The sequence below is a fragment of the Varroa jacobsoni genome, unplaced genomic scaffold, assembly GCF_002532875.2.
Source record: "Varroa jacobsoni isolate VJ856 unplaced genomic scaffold, vjacob_1.0 scaffold_630, whole genome shotgun sequence".
NCBI lineage: Eukaryota > Metazoa > Arthropoda > Arachnida > Mesostigmata > Varroidae > Varroa > Varroa jacobsoni.
The window spans coordinates 80,654-98,588 of record NW_019213532.1 but is presented as its reverse complement, the minus strand read 5'-3'; the positions used below and the strand labels follow the sequence as shown (position 1 = coordinate 98,588).

The window sequence follows — 17,935 nt, the reverse complement described above, 5'->3', positions numbered from 1 at the left end:
CTGTTAGTGCAGTTGCGGCTGCTACCGATGCCTTCAACCATTAGCTGCAAGTATTAATGGTAGCCTGCTTGCTCTTTGTTGCCATTAGATTCCTATGTACGTCTATCAGCTGTTGTTTAGTGCTAGTTGGCTGTGTGTGCAATGAACTGGAGCTGTTGTTGCAATGCTTGCGAACTTCGTTTAGGTAAAAAGTGGTAAAGCTGTGAGTCGTAGTGTAAGTCTGTTTGCGATGTGGCAGTGAAAAGGCATGCGGCAGATGGCCTACGAGCCCCTTCAGTTGTGACCTAGAGACCCCGGCGGCCGTCGACGGCATCAACATGGTGTCATTAATACGAAACCAGGTTCTTAAACATCTGTCCAAGTAAGCCGGAGATCATGCATAGCATCCCATCGGCAGCCAATGCTGACCGATAGCAGATATTTCAGGGAATATATAATAATAATAGTTTAAAAGAATAGTACTTTACACTGAATTGCTAATTATTTTGCAAGTTAGGGACTTGTAGCATACACTATAGGAGCTATTGGTTGAAATAAAGTTTAATCATGTCTTTCAATATAGGTTCACTTGGTGACCTATTGTTAGGTCAGAGTAGAGCAATAGCGCTAAATTCAATGCGAAAAAAGGTCTTGATAGATAAAGCTCGACGTGTACAAAGGAACAGAGTGAATATCCAAATTGTCTGTAGTATACTTATGTATCGTAGTAAAAACAATTTAATTGATTTTGCCAATAAAACTCGTGAGAATGAACAGTTAGTTTAAAGAATTGTGGATGATTTATTTGACACCCGATAGAGACAATAGAATAGTGTTTTTTACTATTCAAATGCTTGCCTTATTTTTTGAGGTAATAACCGACTGGTATGAAGCCTCTATCACCCTGTATATGTTGGACGGAAAACATAAACTTACCTTCATAAACTCATTTGTCACAGAGAGGCATTCCTGTTTTGCGTTAGGTTTTCACAATACTGTATAAAATATATAAAAAAGCTTGTGGAAAAGTGCGGATTGGTAAATTATGTCTAGTAATGAGATCAGGATGCTAATCGCCACATTTATCTGGTTGCAAGTACATATAACAAGCAGGACTCAAGCCATCCGTTTATAATTTAAACCAGTGGCTCGTAGTACCCAGTCTATAGGGAGTGCTAATCTGGAAAAGTGGCAGAATTTAGGGTCGTCAGCTCGTTCATTCGGACGGTACGCGACTACATCGTACAATCGACACATTTGTAATAGCCTTTCGAATCGTCTGATGCACGGATGTAAAAGCAAATCCACGAAACTTGTCTTTAGAAAGAGAGGTGCGACTCAAAAAAGCGTTTTAAAGCTACTAAAGCTAGTAATTAAAGCTATAATCATCTAATAATCACACTTCACAGACATCGCTAGTATTTCAAACCCGAGATCCACAGCTGCCTATCCACAGCAGAACCTTGGTGAAAAATAATAAATTTGCCCTGCTTAGAGCCACACGCTCGCTAAGCCAGCGTTATGATAACGTTTGTGCAATCAGGATATGCCTTGCTTAGGCTCTCCATTTTTAGGACTTGATACAAAAATTGTATCGTGTTCTTTTTGTCACTTACCTATGTGGCGCGCGTCCTTAAGCGAACACGCGACCGCACCGTTGTAATCGGACAATAGAACGAAACACAAGGTTTTCGTATGATTCTACACACATTTTCGAATGTTCACTTTTGCACATCTGTAAACTTCATAGTTTACTATCGTTTGTTTCATGTCATCAGCTCCTCGCTATTTGCTACAATGTGGCTCTCCATTTAGAATGATTACAATCAAACTTGACCAACTGTAATCTATGATTTAACGGGTTAAGGGACCTCACCATATAAAATAGTTGTATGTTTTTTACACAGCAGTCACTGAGATCTTTAACTATGTGACACACTTGTTTGGTTTGCATTTTCGCGGTTAATACGCATCGAATTATGACCCCTTTATCGGGTGCTTGAGTGCTTCGATCCCCTTTTAAAATTACATACTGTAATATTTGCATTAGTACACCTTTGCAAATGTTTTCATTCCGTGGCCTATATCCGCCACTACACAGTCCAGGTATCGAGCGAAATCTCTTTTATACTAAGCTGACTAACGGGTAGCATGACTACCAACGACCCTTCGACGATGTCAGGGGCACCTTGCGCGAGTCTGCGGTTTCAGTCCCAGACAACCGAGCCTTTCATAGTCCTGAACATTTTGTCATAGTAGTACACGTTGCAAGTACGGCTATTTGTATTGCCCAGAAGAGTAAACGTTCACGTCTCTCCAAGGGCAGATCTGCAGTAAAAAGACATTACTTAGACTTTCTATCGCAAACGGGCACATGTCGTAGGCGCGTATATGCTAATAGTCCATAATTCTCCTGTTAAAAAATACCACGTCATCACTCGACGTGTAGCTTTGTAATAGATTTAGGTTAGATGACAAATAGGAAATACGAAGGACTCGCCTAATTTGACAGGACTCTTCGTGATCCCATTGAAGTGGTACGATATAGTGTGCCTTTATTGAAAATGAACCAAATAACCTGCCATTTTCTTTGCAACGCCCGTGCTACCAGGTCCATAATACCCTCTGTTGAGCTATCTATTGATCCACTAAAGGTGGGCCCTTGGACCTCGCAATACCGACATAACTGGAGCAAATATGATTTTTCTAGCCTTGGCCAACGCAGCTTTTATCTGCGGCCCTTGCGTGTTAGAATGCTTTCATACGAAACGGTGGAGCTTCCGAAAACGTGTATCAGGCTCCTCTGACGTATAGTCTCGAAACACTTGGATCAATTGAAAGTAAGAAGTTACAGTAACAAATTTAACGAGAGGTAACGATCTTCCCTGTTTTCCGAATGCTACTTAAAGATACTGCAAACTCGAGTCACATTAAATTTATTTACTAGAGGCTGCGTGGCATTTACGAATTTGCCGAGCATCCCGCTGGTCTAAAGGTAGTAACGAAATAATTATTCTGGCCGATTACTTTCTTCCAGAGGGAAGTGCTCGTACAATTTCGTTTCAAAGTTTTCTTATCTCGCCGATGTTGAAATCGAAATGAGCACCGGCGCGTGCGAATCCTTGCAAATGTCTGCGTGCCCACCTCACAATTCGGCCCGATAGCCATGCCCGTGTAACCTGGCTAACGGGTTATTTTTTCAGTTATGCAAGTTCATCAGTAACGTCACGCACCGTTTCCTATGGCTTTCTTATTATAAGTGCTACATATATATAAAGGGAAGAAACTCGCATACGGGACTCATTTTATGCTCGCCAAACAATTTACGGCACTATCTAGCTATATAAAAAAGCGTAGTCTCTCTAAGCTGATATCATCAAATGATTGAAGTAACTCTATTCAATTGATGTTCCACCAGACTGATCCCCGCAAGTACATAACCTCTTCCCTAGTATGAATGGATTCATCTTTGTTCATTCAATATATGTGCCTAGTTGCCATCTACCTACATATATATATATATATATCTGGTTGAACATCAACATACAATTGAATAGAGTTACCGCAATCATTTGATGATATCAGCTTAGAGAGGCTACGCTTTTCTGTATAGCTAGATAGTGCGGTAAATTGTTTGGTGAGCATAAAATGAGTATCATTTGCGAGTTTCTCCCCTTTCCAGGTTCACGGTCATTTTATCAAGAATCTCGTGTTTTCTCCATACATAAATCTTTCGAAGAAAACATTTTTAAACTATTAATTTAGTTTTTAACCTATATCAAGTCATACTCTTTAACGTACATAAATGTCCTATGCAAAAAGCATCTGACGCTTACTGCGAAGCTTGCAACTGAAATGGTGGGTAGCATTTAATATATGATAAGATCTAATATAGTAATATCCGTCGGTGCAAAATAGATTTGATCAAAGTAAATTTGAATGAATTGTTTAATTATTAAATTAGCTTGTGAAACGTTTAATCTTTGCGTGCCATAATGCTATGTTGTCTGATATAGTAGTACAGCGAACCTAGTTAGACAGATCCTTTTGTTCACTGAAATTTCATGGCCACGTCAGTGTTTCTAGATTGGACCTACACATAAAACAAAAATTTTACAGGTCCATAGCATCATCGTACAATATATATTTTGTTTTTATATATATATATATATATATATATATATATACAATTTTTAGTAGCACTGTCTCTATCAGTTTCCGTCTACATATCATAAATTTAGAAATGGTTCGACTGGTATTAATAGTAGTAATTATAGGTTGACCACCACAAACATGCGTTGAGTAATCATTCAACAAATAGAGCTAATTCTGGAGGATCGAAGACTGCCCTTTCACGTTTTTTTCGGCGGTAGCAGGCCTTATAAGAACAGAGCAACATTATTACTGATAAGTCTATAAGAATATATATATATATAAAGTTGTTAAGGCGGTGTTGCAGGCGCTTAGGGCTGACGAGGCATAATGTTCATTTGCCTTCGAGTCTTACGCAACCATAGATGTAGCTATTGCACTACCTTACATGCCTGACAATTGCTGTTTCATTACCGCCTGTCTACCCTGGGGTTTTTTCGTTTTACGCATGACTGAAACAATCTCGTGAATAATTTGTGACACAATTTGACAACACCGTCGATACGACATCAACGCCGGTGGGAATCGCAGAAGTTCCTTCCTCGCAAAGCTCATGTTCTATGCCTAGGACGCGCGCTTGTCTTAGCTATCAATGTCTGTAGCAAAAAATGTTTATGACCAGTAATTTGATTGGTTCTAGGAACCTTGGGAATTAAATTTCGTAATTACATAGAGACCCAGATCGCTTAGAATCGATATCCCAGTCGCTTATTTAGAAGAATCCTTAAATTTTTTTTGAAACTTAATTATGTAATAGAAATGAACTGCAAACATAAATGTTCCGAGTGTATTTTTGTTAAGCACTGCAACTTCCAGCACGAACCGAAGTTTACCTATGTCCAATTCACACCTAAGTCTTCAATGAAAAAACACTTCACTGCCACTCAATAACCGTGCGACAATAGAATCAAATTACCAAAGGAATTTAAATACTGCGCGCCGCGTACTCACTGCTTTCACCTACAATATATACTAAAGACTATTTTAGATCAGTATCATTCAACATGGTGTTATCTCTGTTCTGCTGCAAACAGTTTAACATTTTTAATGATACGCCTGCGCACCAATAAAACAGAGCTTTTTGATTCAAAACAGGTTTAGAAAAACATATTATTCTTTTACATTAATTTTTTTTTGTTGTCTGTTGATCGGATTCTCGAAATTCGACAAAATACTATTTTTACTGGATACGCGGAATCAGGATCTCCAAATGGCATGACTAAGGAAGTGGTATTTATGAAGAAGAACTGTCAATGGCAGCAAGGTTGCTTTAACAATTGCAATTCGATTCAAGAATAACGACTTATTTTGTAGTTTTTAGAAGAGAGTTTATAGTAAAGCTAGTTTTACCTAACCGTGTTCACGTGCCAAAAAGGAAACATAGCTTGCATCAAAACAAGACCAACTGTAAAGTGCAGCTTGGCACTAGGAACAAGGTTTTTGATACGTGAGCAGATAGCATTTTAACTTTATATAACATTTACTAGACCTGTCAGCGTATTTCCTGCTACCAGTCTGTGTTTTAGGAGTAACAATCAGCGTATCACTGGTAGCCTCAGTGAGTTAACGAATAACTATTTTCTGTTACTGACGGGAATCTCTCTCCAGAAAGTGCTAGATACTATTACTGCAGCTAGATGAAGACATCAACAAAAAAAATGTTTCCTTATAATTTGAAAAACGTTTTTTCAACTGTATTGCCCTTCGAAATTTCGTACTTCATTTTGACGACTATTCTACCTACGCGTTTATTAGTGACGTTGTTGTTGTTCTGGTGAAAGATCGTTAAAAGAAGTTAGATTTTCATATACACACAAGCGCAAGAAGGAAGTTTGAGCTGCGCTTGTAATTGCGTTTGTCTCTAAACTTGAGGTAGCTATGGCGATGCGCTTAACTTCTCCGAACTTCATCGGGTTGCCACTGCTCCAAAAACCTCCTCGCCACACGCCACGTAGCTCCGTATGCAGTGACAGCAGCTCCAGAGCAGATAACAGTTGTCTATCCCCAATAGTATTGAATTAGAGTCACTTGTTTACTTGTGGCTGGTGTTAGTATCGTCGTTACGGTTGGTCTCCGTGAGCTAGCTAATTCTATTACATCGACATTTCCATTGTGTAGCCGCCCTGTCTCCCAACAACGCTTTCCAATTCAATGGAGTCTTCTGCAAACCTGTTGCGCATTCGTTCTTACATGATTAGCATGCTGAGTCTAAATCGTTGTTGCACTCGAGGATCCACCAGCTGAAAGAGACAATTCTCAACAGGAACATATTATGTTTACTGATCCTTTGAAAGGAGTATGTCACTACCTGCCCTAGCTCGACAGATCATTTGAGCTCTACTGAGATACAGTAGTTCATAAAATAGCCAGTGTGTCATTTTGCAAGAATAAATGGCGTTTCGAATCGAAGGCTACGATAGTATTGTTTCACTTTGCTGTAGAAAAATATTCCGCCGTCAATGGATACTGCTATGATAAGCAATCCGAGCATGACAGAATGGGTTAGAGGTAAACCCAATTCTCGGTTCAAATCTTTCGCGGTTGTCTTGTTGAAGCGGTCTGGGCATAACGTATTGCTTTAGGTACGTTTATCGCCATTCTAAGATGAAGCGTTTCGCGTGTTGTAGTGTAGTTCATATGTAGCGAGATGGAGGAATCTACGGTTAACTGTACGGTTTGGACCTGTGCACGTTCGGATTTTAATTAGCTTTCTGTTGGTTAACAGGGAGCACTTGTCGCAACAGTCGTCGTTCAACATTCTGAAAAGAAAGTTGCTTGCGCTTGTGATTATGGCGTCATTAAAAAAAAGTTTGAAAAAGCTTAAAAAACAATTATCAAAAAGATACTTTCCCTTTCGCAAGTTACCAGCTCTAAAGCTGCTATTCAAGTGAGTATTTCGTGGCTAATTTTTATTTCATTCAATCCCATTTTAGCCTTGTGTGCTTGAATGTAACGGGGCTTGAAGACGGTTAGCTGGGTCAAGCTTTAGGGGGGAACTGAACAAATACTATGCTAATGCTTTGAGTACGGAAGTAATCAGCAGGTATTAAGTTGATTTTTTACTTAATAATTTAAGAACGTAAGGTTTAGGTAGAATGCTTATACTTTACATCAATGAAACGTTTTTTCTGCAACTCAGTACCAATGTTATAATGTTTTCAAAAATAGATTTCGCTTGTAATATATTTTTTAAAATATTTTGCTAGCTATGTTTCAATGTATCTACTTTTTATAAAAGACTAGTATGGAATGTTTAACATTAGGTCGTAACTGGCTTACATAAGTATCGACGTTTTATGAAGTCAGACGACCGTATCGCTATTACATGTGTATGCTGGGCTCTTCAGACTGCTTCCCAAATAAGCTTCAAATGAAAAAAGATTAATAAAGGCTCTGAGGTTGTTTTGTTAAATATTTAGATATAGGATAAGCGTGATAATCATTTAATCAGAAAAAAAACATACATTTAGAATAGAGCGCAAAGGAATGTTTCGTAGAGCAGCGTGCACTACGGAGGCATAGTACAGTTTGAGAATATATTGTAAGTACGCATAACCCGGGAACTGCAACCGTCCAGAAGGAACCAATCACTGGGAAGTTTTTTGAAGTAAAGCGGAATAGTTTATGTAGTGGTATATTAAGCAATCCGAGAAAAATGCCAGACATAGCAAAAATACCATAACTATAAATACAAACTTTTTCCATGTCTTACTGTTACTTTAGTTATTATGACGCTGTTTAAAAGTAGTATCTATTTAACTGCAGTACATATTCTATATGTACATATTTAGTGTGGTGCGTTTAAAAAGGGGAAAATTTGGCGAGCTGTATATCGTTATATATATGGGCATGCATTCATTCGCTACTCTTTATACCGTACAGAAGTTAGTTATCTCTAGAACAAAGCAACAAACCTATCATGGCACAAAACAGTGCGTCGTTGCTGTAACTTACGTGATGAGCGGCTACTATGTAATTTTTTCACTTTTGGTGAACTTCCGTCAAAATTTTTGCGCGAATTCGAATGGCAGTTTTCATGCGGCATCTGAAAAAATTGATGAAAAGCTTTTTTGAGGAAAAAACCAGAATATCCTAAATAGAGTTTGGGCTTAAATAGCTCGAAAATCCATGTTAATAAACCTACACTTTTGATCCGGCCTTTTTAAAAAAGAGAATAACAACTGCTAATTACGCTAAATAAACGCCAACAGTTAGTGTTTTTAAAATTTCTTGTGGCTTTTTCATCTTTCGAACTTGTTGGCTGCTTTAAAACACTGCATTTTTTGCTGTTTCGGCTCGTTATCAACTGAAAATTTGATCCAATTGAAATGAATTTATACTTACCAATATCGCTTGACACACGATTACTATCGAAAAGTTATTTGCCGATTTAAGGAGGAATATTTTTAAAAAGATTAGTTAGTCATTTGAGTCCCGAATCGAGGCGATGGTCGCAATGGATGAAGATTACATCCACTTCTAAAAGACACGAAAAATTACGGTGGAATATTTGTTTGTTTTAATACAGGCTTAGTAGCACCTTGCCACTGTGACTTTACGCTTACGTAATACGTTTTGAACCTTTGACGTAGATTTTTAAACCGCCATCTCACGAGGTTTGCATGAGTGATGATAAATAGACTGCAGGTATTAAAAGCATCAAAATTCTTTTTGCTTTGTAAGGCTTGTTCAACCTGAATTATGTGTCCCTAGTATTTGAGATATAGTGTCGTCCATTACTTTAAAATCCAGAAATGTGGTTATTTCTTGTAGAGATTGAGTCCCAACCGTACTTTACTGTGTTCTTACAGCCAAGCAGACGTGCAGGCGCGTCAACTAGCGTTCCTGTTACTACCCATATTATATCAGCAGATTGGGTGGAAGTTCTATAAGTAGCTTGTACACGAACGTTAACCTTACACAGATTGTCCACTTTGGCATCTTTGGCTCGGGTAGCGCACGCAGTGACTGAAGCTTGAGTGCGCAGGGACGATGGATCGAATGGACAGAATCCACCTTTAATCGAAGTTCTATTGATCTACTTGATTCACCGAGTATTTATTCCAATTTTAAGTAGATTCCGCTTCGCTAATGTTCCCATTTGGCCATGTTCCCTTAAATAAGGCGATGTGAACTTTGAAAAATTACTTTCAATTCAATTTCACGGTCTGTGTTGGAGTGAAACCGTTAATTGCGCCGTTTTTCGAGAAGCATGAAATATTCCAGTATAAAAAAAAATAAGATAATTATTACTTTTTTTTTTTGTTAGTTTTGTGATTATTCTTTGACATTAGCTAGCCTATGTGCTTTTGTAAATTCTGAGATAATCATTAGGTGATTTGCGAAATGCGCGCTTCCTTATGGGACTACAGTGCTCTGGGATATGTAGCGAAGAGTGCCGTGGTACCTTGACCACAAGTGGCCAATATGACTCGTAGTTAGCTTTTTGTCCGATTTAACCCACTTTGGACAAAGGCCATTAGCATTCAGGTGTATAAATATGTTATCATTAAATTCAGAATCTCTTGTCTGATACACATGCACTGAAGCTACAGCAGACCAAATCACGGATTTTTCCGGGTTTGAAGAGACTCGCATTTGAAATTGCCATCGATACTAATACTCATTTTAGTATTTCAAACACTGACGTAGAGGCGTGCCTACTTTTTCTATGTTTTTAATCTTCATGGCGCTGAACAGTCGTTTCTTTGGGTGTATCGGCTACTATTTTTCTGTTCCTGTTGGAATATGGTAGAAATGGTACGACTCCTCTTGATCATTATCTGCGACATTTACTTCTGCTACTGAAAACATGAATATTTTTATTGCTCATACGACTAATTTCTGGTTTATCTCGAAGAACTTTTCGAAAAGCTGCTATTTCCTAGTAAAGCTCGTTGACGAAGTACACTTCCGTTTGTGAAAATTAAAGCTGCGATCCAATATTTATCATTTACGTATTTAAGGTAATTTATAGAGAAGATAGAACATTGCGTATTAATTTTTTGTTGTTTTGATCTGTATTGTCCTTTTGAGAATCATAGTGAGAGCATTCATGCAGCGATAGTTTTCTCAGAGGCGAATCCGGATTAATGAATCTCTGAGCTCGCCTCTTATAAGAGCAAAGTAAAAAATCCCAAACCCAGCCCCGCCTCCTTTTGTACCACTAATTTTATATAATAACACCACTTTTATTGTGGCCGGTAGTTTCGTCTTATCTTGGTTGCCTTTTTTTGATTCCAGTCATTTTCATTGTGTATGCACATTTACTTGCGTTTACGACGTTAATAAGAAAGATTAAAAATGATAAAATCAAATTACTTTTCTTTTTTTTGTTTTGAAACTTCAGATCTTTATTCGGCCTCTGTCTTTTGTTACATCTAGGCTTTAGGCGTTTGACAATAATTGACATACCCATATTTTTATAAGATCAGGTTTAAACTGTGCTGTTGTCGAACTACTGGGTACGAGTCATTCAAAGACTAACTGGTAGCTTTTCACACTTCAATAGGGACCATTACTTCGGACACAGGTATAAAAAAGTTTATCAACGCGATATTAGATTACATCATCTGCCGCAATCATATTGTCATCATCCAGACTATACGATACGTTTCAAGCCATTAGCGCAAGACGCAGTGTCATTATGAACCAAGACAAGTGCAAGGCGTGTTGCTTGTTGCCAGATCGTTGCCATGGAGGTGTTGTCTTTTGTGTGAGGGTTGTTATTTTTTGCGCATGGTTGCGATCGTTGCTTCTGCCGGACCAACTGGTATAAGAACTTGTCTTGTACCAAAAAGTCCTCAGCAGGAATCGAGCATAAAGCTTACGCAGTTAACAGAGCATGTTACAGACTAAACAACCCCCCGTTCAACATAGGTTAGGTTGCTTTTTAGCCAAATTCAAAGGGCAGTGTCAACGTACATTTGAACACAACAGGTTCAACAGTCATGAAAGGTATATTTATGACCGAATATCTCCTGTTCCACATCAGAAGATCATGACAGAGCTTTTTTTTGTAGACATCTACTAAGAGACATACCAGTTGGTACCTGTATGCCAGGTTCTCTACTCTCTTTTTAAATGCCTTGCGCCAGGAAGTCAAGTTTGAGAATTTCATGATTAAAGTAAGTTTCATTACAAAAAATCATTAGAACTTAGCTAATACGACGTTATCTAAAGTGGTATTCAAACACTTCGTAAGGACTTATTCAACATTCAAGTACGGGTGTTCTTTGAAAGTGCAAGAGTACAGTGCATGCCAATTATTAATATTGTGACCGAGTCTGATTAAGACTGTGCGATCAGGGGCACCTCTTTCTTGACCATGTGAAAGGATTCGGACTGAAAGCACTCAGTATACTTGGGCGAAATTTTTTCAAGATACAGCGTAGCCGCTCATATCCGCCGCTGAGGTAGCGAATAGCCACTTCGACGGCCCGTTCCCAGTGTTCTATGGGGACGCGCTAAACTTCTTTCGTTATATATAATATGAAATATACCTTGCATATTTTTACTAAATGTATTAGTTCTCTCCTTCCACGATGTGATGAATATTCACTTTAACTAAAGATTTTTCTACGTGAGATAACCGATATGATATGTTGACAGTATTTTTTTTCTCTATAAGTACTTTGGAAACGCAGATATAGTTTGGTCAGATAAGTTCTGTGCAACTTTTAAGTAGGCATTATCACAATCCCAACACCCTTAAATGGAATTTAAAGTATTATAACATTGTTATCGAAACGTCTGGGAATTTCAAAAGAGAATTAAATAGTAGGAAGGGTACGCAACTCATCCGACGTAAACCAATGAAAATATCGAACTGATAGAGAAAGAACATTGTTATTAACAGTAATTGGACAAGATATGGTGTGTGTGCCATATATATATATGATGTAGCCTGAAAATGGCCACATTAACTATGTTATACGTGGTAACAAGATGGTCAGCTACTGACAGACCTCTGACGCGATACCTGTGCAAGTAGCTCCGCAAGGATACATTTTTGATAAAAATATGACGAAATTGGAATGTAGTTCAATGTTCACTTGAGAGATAAGTAGGTTTGACGTTGATTTTGAGTGGCAATTACTCTAAACCGTGAAAATAGTGAAAAAGGTGATCAAGTAATTGATTTGGACGTGACGGACGAAATGCGTCCTAGGTTACGCCAATAATAAATAACAGCCCTTTTTTGTTTTTCTTCCAGATTCACAAAGAATTTGTCGGTGGAAAATATTCAGTTAAGTGCGTTGAAAGGTCGATGCGAACTACAAAATCTCGAACTGAACGAGGATCTCCTTATGGAACTTCTCGAATTACCCTGTTGGCTGTCTCTGACACGTGCTTTCTGTAATTCAGCTATTCTGAAAGTAAGTTGAACAGTCTTTTTCCACAAAAGGGGTCACAAAACGTATCATGTAGAGTTACACTTGCATCTAAAATTGTAAAACGTTGTTGTTATTATTACCAGGATCGAATTTTTGTCATCATCCAGCCTCTGTAGTGGTGCATGCTATATGAATAGGCAAAAGGCACAGACACCTAATCCGTTCTGTGTGCGTGATATGTACTAAGCACGATTCTGTTAAGCGATCCTGATCTGATATAACCAACACAATTTTAGACCTATTCGGGTTGAATCGTATTTTTGGATATGAACTTGTCAGTTTTTCCGCTGCCTTATTACATTATACGCATTGTTCCATTACCTTACTACGGTACCCTATAATTCGCTCTTGCAACTTCAAATTTTTCGTTGATTCGCTCCGATTTTTACCCTTCCGTAATCGTGGTTAATTTATCTGTCTTTATCCTCGGGCCGCGAGAAATCAAACGAACGAACAAACATAGAAATTGTTAAGTAATTTTGTATTTGAAGAAATTGCCGTAATCGGCTTCATATTAGAAAATGAGAATATTTATTTTCTTTTCAACAGTTGCAGTCATTATTTTCTGAACAGCATACTAAGCAGCTTTCGAATGTAGATTCTGTATAAATTGTCGAAGAAGCTCGTCCTTCTACTAATTTACATCAACGTATGTGATAATGTTCTTTGGCAAATTTTGTCAGATATCTGGGTTTTATTATAGTGTTTATTCGTCTCAGATGAAAAACCCATGAAAAATCATTTAAGCAACCATTTCCGGGGTGGGTAGCACGTACTTTCATACAGACATTTAGAAGCACTTAATCTCTGTTAAATATACACGTAATGCAGAGAAAAGCAACGGTAATTGTAGAATTTTTCATCTAACCACTGATTGACTCAGTGGTTTGTATAAAGCAGTGGATAAAATGGCGATGTCTAACTATGGCTATTATGTGTTACAGGTGCCATGGACAAAGTTAAAATCGGAGCCCATAGTAATTACATTAGATTGTGTAGAGATTCAGGTTGAGACGTGCGAACAGTTACGTAACGTGGTAGCTTCTACAAGGCCTTCGTATACATCTGGGCGATACGGGTTTGCTGAACAGACACTAGATTCAATTACAGTTGTTGTCAATTCGGTGAATATTCATCTTAGAAGTCCAGCTTTCGAGGCGACGTTAGATGTAAGTAACTCATGGCTCATATTCTCAATTTTTTTTCTATTTCCTGTCGCAAGTTCATTAAATAAATTCATAATTGTACGTGCTGTTAAATCGGATTTCTTGTGGATGTTGTCTTCATTGAACTTCACTGACAATATATGCGCCCCCTAATGTGCACCAATATGTGCTGTTGTTAACAATAAATCTGTGTTCTGATTTCTCTCACACCTGCAAACTTCAGCTCCAAAGGCTGATAGTTGACTCGCGAACGCCAAATTGGCAGAAGGCTGATTTACGTCATTGCCGACTTAAAAATCGCGAAAGCAATGAGTTGCTCCTTTTCAAGCAGATCGAATGGCAGACGTTGAGGATTGAAGCCAAGGTTCGTACCCAGTTAGTTCATAACTATTCGCAAGCTGGAGGGCAAATTTAATTTGCCACCAGCCACCAACTTACGCCACATCACTAGTTCTTGTCATAGACGTGCTAAGTGTTATCAGACTCCTAGCTAAATGTATAGGGAACAACGTAAAGGCTTAAGCACAACCAGTCGAGCTCTATTGATTGATGTGATTGCATTTTTTCGTTATTGGCATATTTTGATTTCATTCCCGTTATAATTCTTGCACAGGTCTCATCAGCACCAGCTACTCCAATTGTCCCGTTGTCGCCACTTCGACTATTAACTTCTTCGGCCAGATGTCGACTTACTCTGAAAAAGCGTCTAGCCGACTGCTCATTAGTTACGTCACGACTGTTTGTTGTCTTCAATCAGTTGCTCTGGGTACTGACAGACGCCCAGCTTGTGGCTGCATTACATTTCGGACATTCGCTTGCGGATTTAATCGAGAAAGCCACAGACCTCTCACACAAGGTATTAGAAAGCTCCGCCTAAACCTATTGCATTCTTTTCTACGTTACAACTACTAAGTCCATTATTGTTGAGATGTTTGCGTTACGTTGCGATACATTCATGCATGCATGCATATGCCAAAGAAGAAAAACAGAGTTGATTTTCTTGGTAGCTTAACGCTTAGTAACTTCTAATAGTAAAAAAAGTAAATTATTCGTTGCGATCAGTTGCAAGCGGGCAAACACCTCTCATTACCTATTGACCAGTCACTGAGCGGTAAGGGCCTGTCAAGGAAGGAAACACCGCTGACGGCCGTTTGGCGAGTGTATGATATTGCGGAGACGTCGTATCACGTCTTCTGTACCGCCATCGACCTGCACTTAGTTGATGAAACGGCCACAGGCTCTGCGTACAGGTCAGGGCTACCTGAGCTTGAGAAAGGTGGCTGTCTACAGGTAAGCGCTGCATTTTATCTGGAGGATAATTCAGTTAATATTTTTTTCCTTTTGTTTATTTTAGCTAACGCCCATGTGCACCGAAGAGTGTTCCTAGCTACATCAAGCACTACCTTATGTTGAGCATGTCGTGAACATTGTCTATATACATTATAGATAAAGCCGCCTATTTCTCTATTTTGCCTCAGGCACCCAATTATTAAATATACTTGGAGATAAAAGAATCAATTATGGCTATAAACTTCGACATTAATATTGACATTATCATTGTTGCCTGTGTACTGCGCTAGAGCTCTCTAAAGCTCATTTGTAAGACGTGCACACCTAACGCTTATGAGCTCCTACTTTCTATGCAAGCCGGCCTTTTGTGATATGATTAGATATACATAAATCTTTCGGCATCTTTATATCCGATCAACTGGACAGTTACAATAAGTTTAGAAAATTGTTAGGTAAGTCGTGTTTTGCTTTAAATGCGCAGCTCCTAAGATATCGATTAGACGTATAGTATAACCTAGCGGTGATACTGATTGGACGCCCAATAGGTGACTTTGAAAAACCTGCAAATCGACCACTATCCATTCCATCGAGCTTGCGTAGGCCGCGATCATTGGGTAAGGTACCAAGAACCTAATGGCGATCGTGTTCCTTGGGTTGAGGAGATGCAGAACACCTATGCAAAAAAGGTAGCCTACTATGATTATTTATTTTTCCTCGTTTCAATAGACTTGCTTCAAGTGACTACACACATATATATATGTATATATATATATATATTTTTTTTTTTAATTTAGAACCCTAACAAAGCCCCTATTTTTTCCCTATTGTAGTGTGCGCGCACGCATATACGGCGTGTATCTACCACTGGAAGAACGAATAATTTAAACGGAACAGCGAAAAGTTCTGTCTAACGATTTTCTGAAATAGAAACGTGTCGAAAAGCCTATCTTCAGTTAACTGTACATTGGTTTCCGTTCATTACATCTAAATGGCATGTTAATCTTGATACTAGGACAGGGTATGTCTCTATATTTGCGCTGTCTTTTCTATTTGCGTATGGTGTGTTTTGTACTAGCATAACCTAATGTGTGCAGAAGGAGAATACCGGGTGCCTCTACATTTGATGTGTTCAACGACACTTCTTTTAGTCGATAAATTCACCGTTTACAAAGTGGCCACTTCATCGCGGGCTGAGAGACAGCCGTTTCTTAGCAACTACAACATCGCTTCCGAGAAGGCCATCTTCATCGATTTCACATCATATTATTATCCCGGTTCGTAAAACTTCATTAAGGATCTGATGAAATTCGAAAACGTTTAATCGTTCATGTCCTCTTATTTCGCCACATCTTTGTACTTCTTAGATTGGCAAATTATATACAATTCAAATAAAGAGCCTTTGTTAATCAATAGCCGATTTTGAGTCTTCTGAGGAAGTGTTTTGACATATCAGCTATCACTTCGAAACATAATTGGTCTCTTTGTGTATTACTACTTTTATCATCTGAATGAAAGTTTGACATTGTGCTATATCGTCGGATATTTTACACGCATGCGTATGATACCATCACGTTTCGCATGATTCTGGTAATGTGAAAGAGGTCTGTTTAAACACAGTATTATCTAAATCCACTAGCTATTAGTATTTGCTTCCGCGGGTCTTAGAACTCAGTTTATCGCGCTCGAATCCGTTAAGCCGTTGCACGTCCCTTTGAAGCGACTTTTGAAGAAGTTGCAAAATACTACTTTTTCACCGCGTAGAGTTGAGACCTCGTATTAGAGCCTGTTTGCGTTCTGGATGAAGCTCCTGTGGTAAAAAATATCGTTGGCAGTAGACAATGGCACCCAAAACTAATAACTGTCGCCAGATTTTTATGATCGAAGCTTCGCTTTTATTTGATAATTAGATAAAATGGTTATAAATTTTCCTATCACTATTGTCTTTTGTAACCCTATGGATACATCTGTTATCGTTTGCACAATTTCAATGTAGTTGGATAAATTCACTAGTAAATTATTTCGATTTTCGAGTTTTTACGTTTTTTTGTCCGTATTACAGGAAGTTCATCAGATTTAGAGCCACCGTTATCGTACTGCTACGTCAACGTGGGTCCGAATTTAGTTCGTTTCGACGTTCCGACGTTACTGTGGAGCATAGCTTTCATCCGCTCTCTTCTCCGAGAGAATCTTTTTTGCTTCACTAACGAAGTATCTACAACCAACTGCCGGTTTGAAGTCTACTTAACGAAGGTACGTTGTTACGTCTTGTTGTTTACTGTCGAGCCGTTATCGATAACATTTATCATCATGTAGTAAGAGCATCACGCTTATGATGTTTCTACTGGTAACATCTAGCATTTATTGATATAAGGTTTTTATAAAAAGGCTAAACTTTTACCGCAATGCTTTTGCACTATTCCTTATTAATGATATGAATCGTTTAAAAGCAAATAATTATTCAGTATGCCCTGCTGATGCTCTGATCTTTGTTAGGTGATGTTGGACGAGGTCGTTGCGCAGTGCAGTAGGATCGTGTGCAGCAATTCTCGAGAAGGCATCTCATCTTCGAGGGCAGAGCTCAAGCAAGCGCTGGACGCTTTCTCTCGGGGGCCCCTCTTCTTTGAAACGAACAAATACCCATGGTCAGATGGAGACCTTCCCTTACCACCTGGAACCCCAGCAATCTGTCCGGAATTTGTCAATCACTGTATCTCTGACGAAACTTCGGTTGCTGAAGTATGGTCTTGTTGTCTCGATCCCATTTGGGTGGATTTCGTTGAAAAAGGTAAGATCGCCGATGCCTGATCGAGTTGATGCAAGTGAAGCATAGTGAGCTTAATGGAAAGCTTATTTGCAGAGACTATAAAATATGAAGGTAATAGATTCTTAAAAAAAATCATTTACCTGCATAAGTACCGGGCATAATGAGTTGCTTATGGTTGCGAAATTATG

At 38.6% G+C, this 17,935-nt stretch overlaps 1 protein-coding gene across 3 annotated transcripts in view; it reads left to right on the top strand.

The window, feature by feature from the left end:
* Window positions 1–144: 144 nt before the first annotated feature.
* Window positions 145–17,935, top strand: part of LOC111262148 (bridge-like lipid transfer protein family member 3B) — a 44,386-nt gene continuing 26,595 nt past the window's right edge. The window contains exons 1-10 of one of the 3 annotated variants that reach the window (XM_022836187.2): window positions 145–361; window positions 12,347–12,509; window positions 13,472–13,696; window positions 13,917–14,057; window positions 14,307–14,549; window positions 14,756–14,983; window positions 15,529–15,669; window positions 16,059–16,257; window positions 17,043–17,233; window positions 17,477–17,768. In XM_022836187.2, coding sequence (XP_022691922.1) covers window positions 318–361; window positions 12,347–12,509; window positions 13,472–13,696; window positions 13,917–14,057; window positions 14,307–14,549; window positions 14,756–14,983; window positions 15,529–15,669; window positions 16,059–16,257; window positions 17,043–17,233; window positions 17,477–17,768 — 1,867 coding nt within the window. In that variant the 5' untranslated portion in view covers window positions 145–317. Of the gene's footprint in view, window positions 362–6,131; window positions 7,019–12,346; window positions 12,510–13,471; window positions 13,697–13,916; window positions 14,058–14,306; window positions 14,550–14,755; window positions 14,984–15,528; window positions 15,670–16,058; window positions 16,258–17,042; window positions 17,234–17,476; window positions 17,769–17,935 lie in introns of those variants that run through there. The other 2 variants (XM_022836185.2, XM_022836184.2) reach the window with 2 other exon arrangements.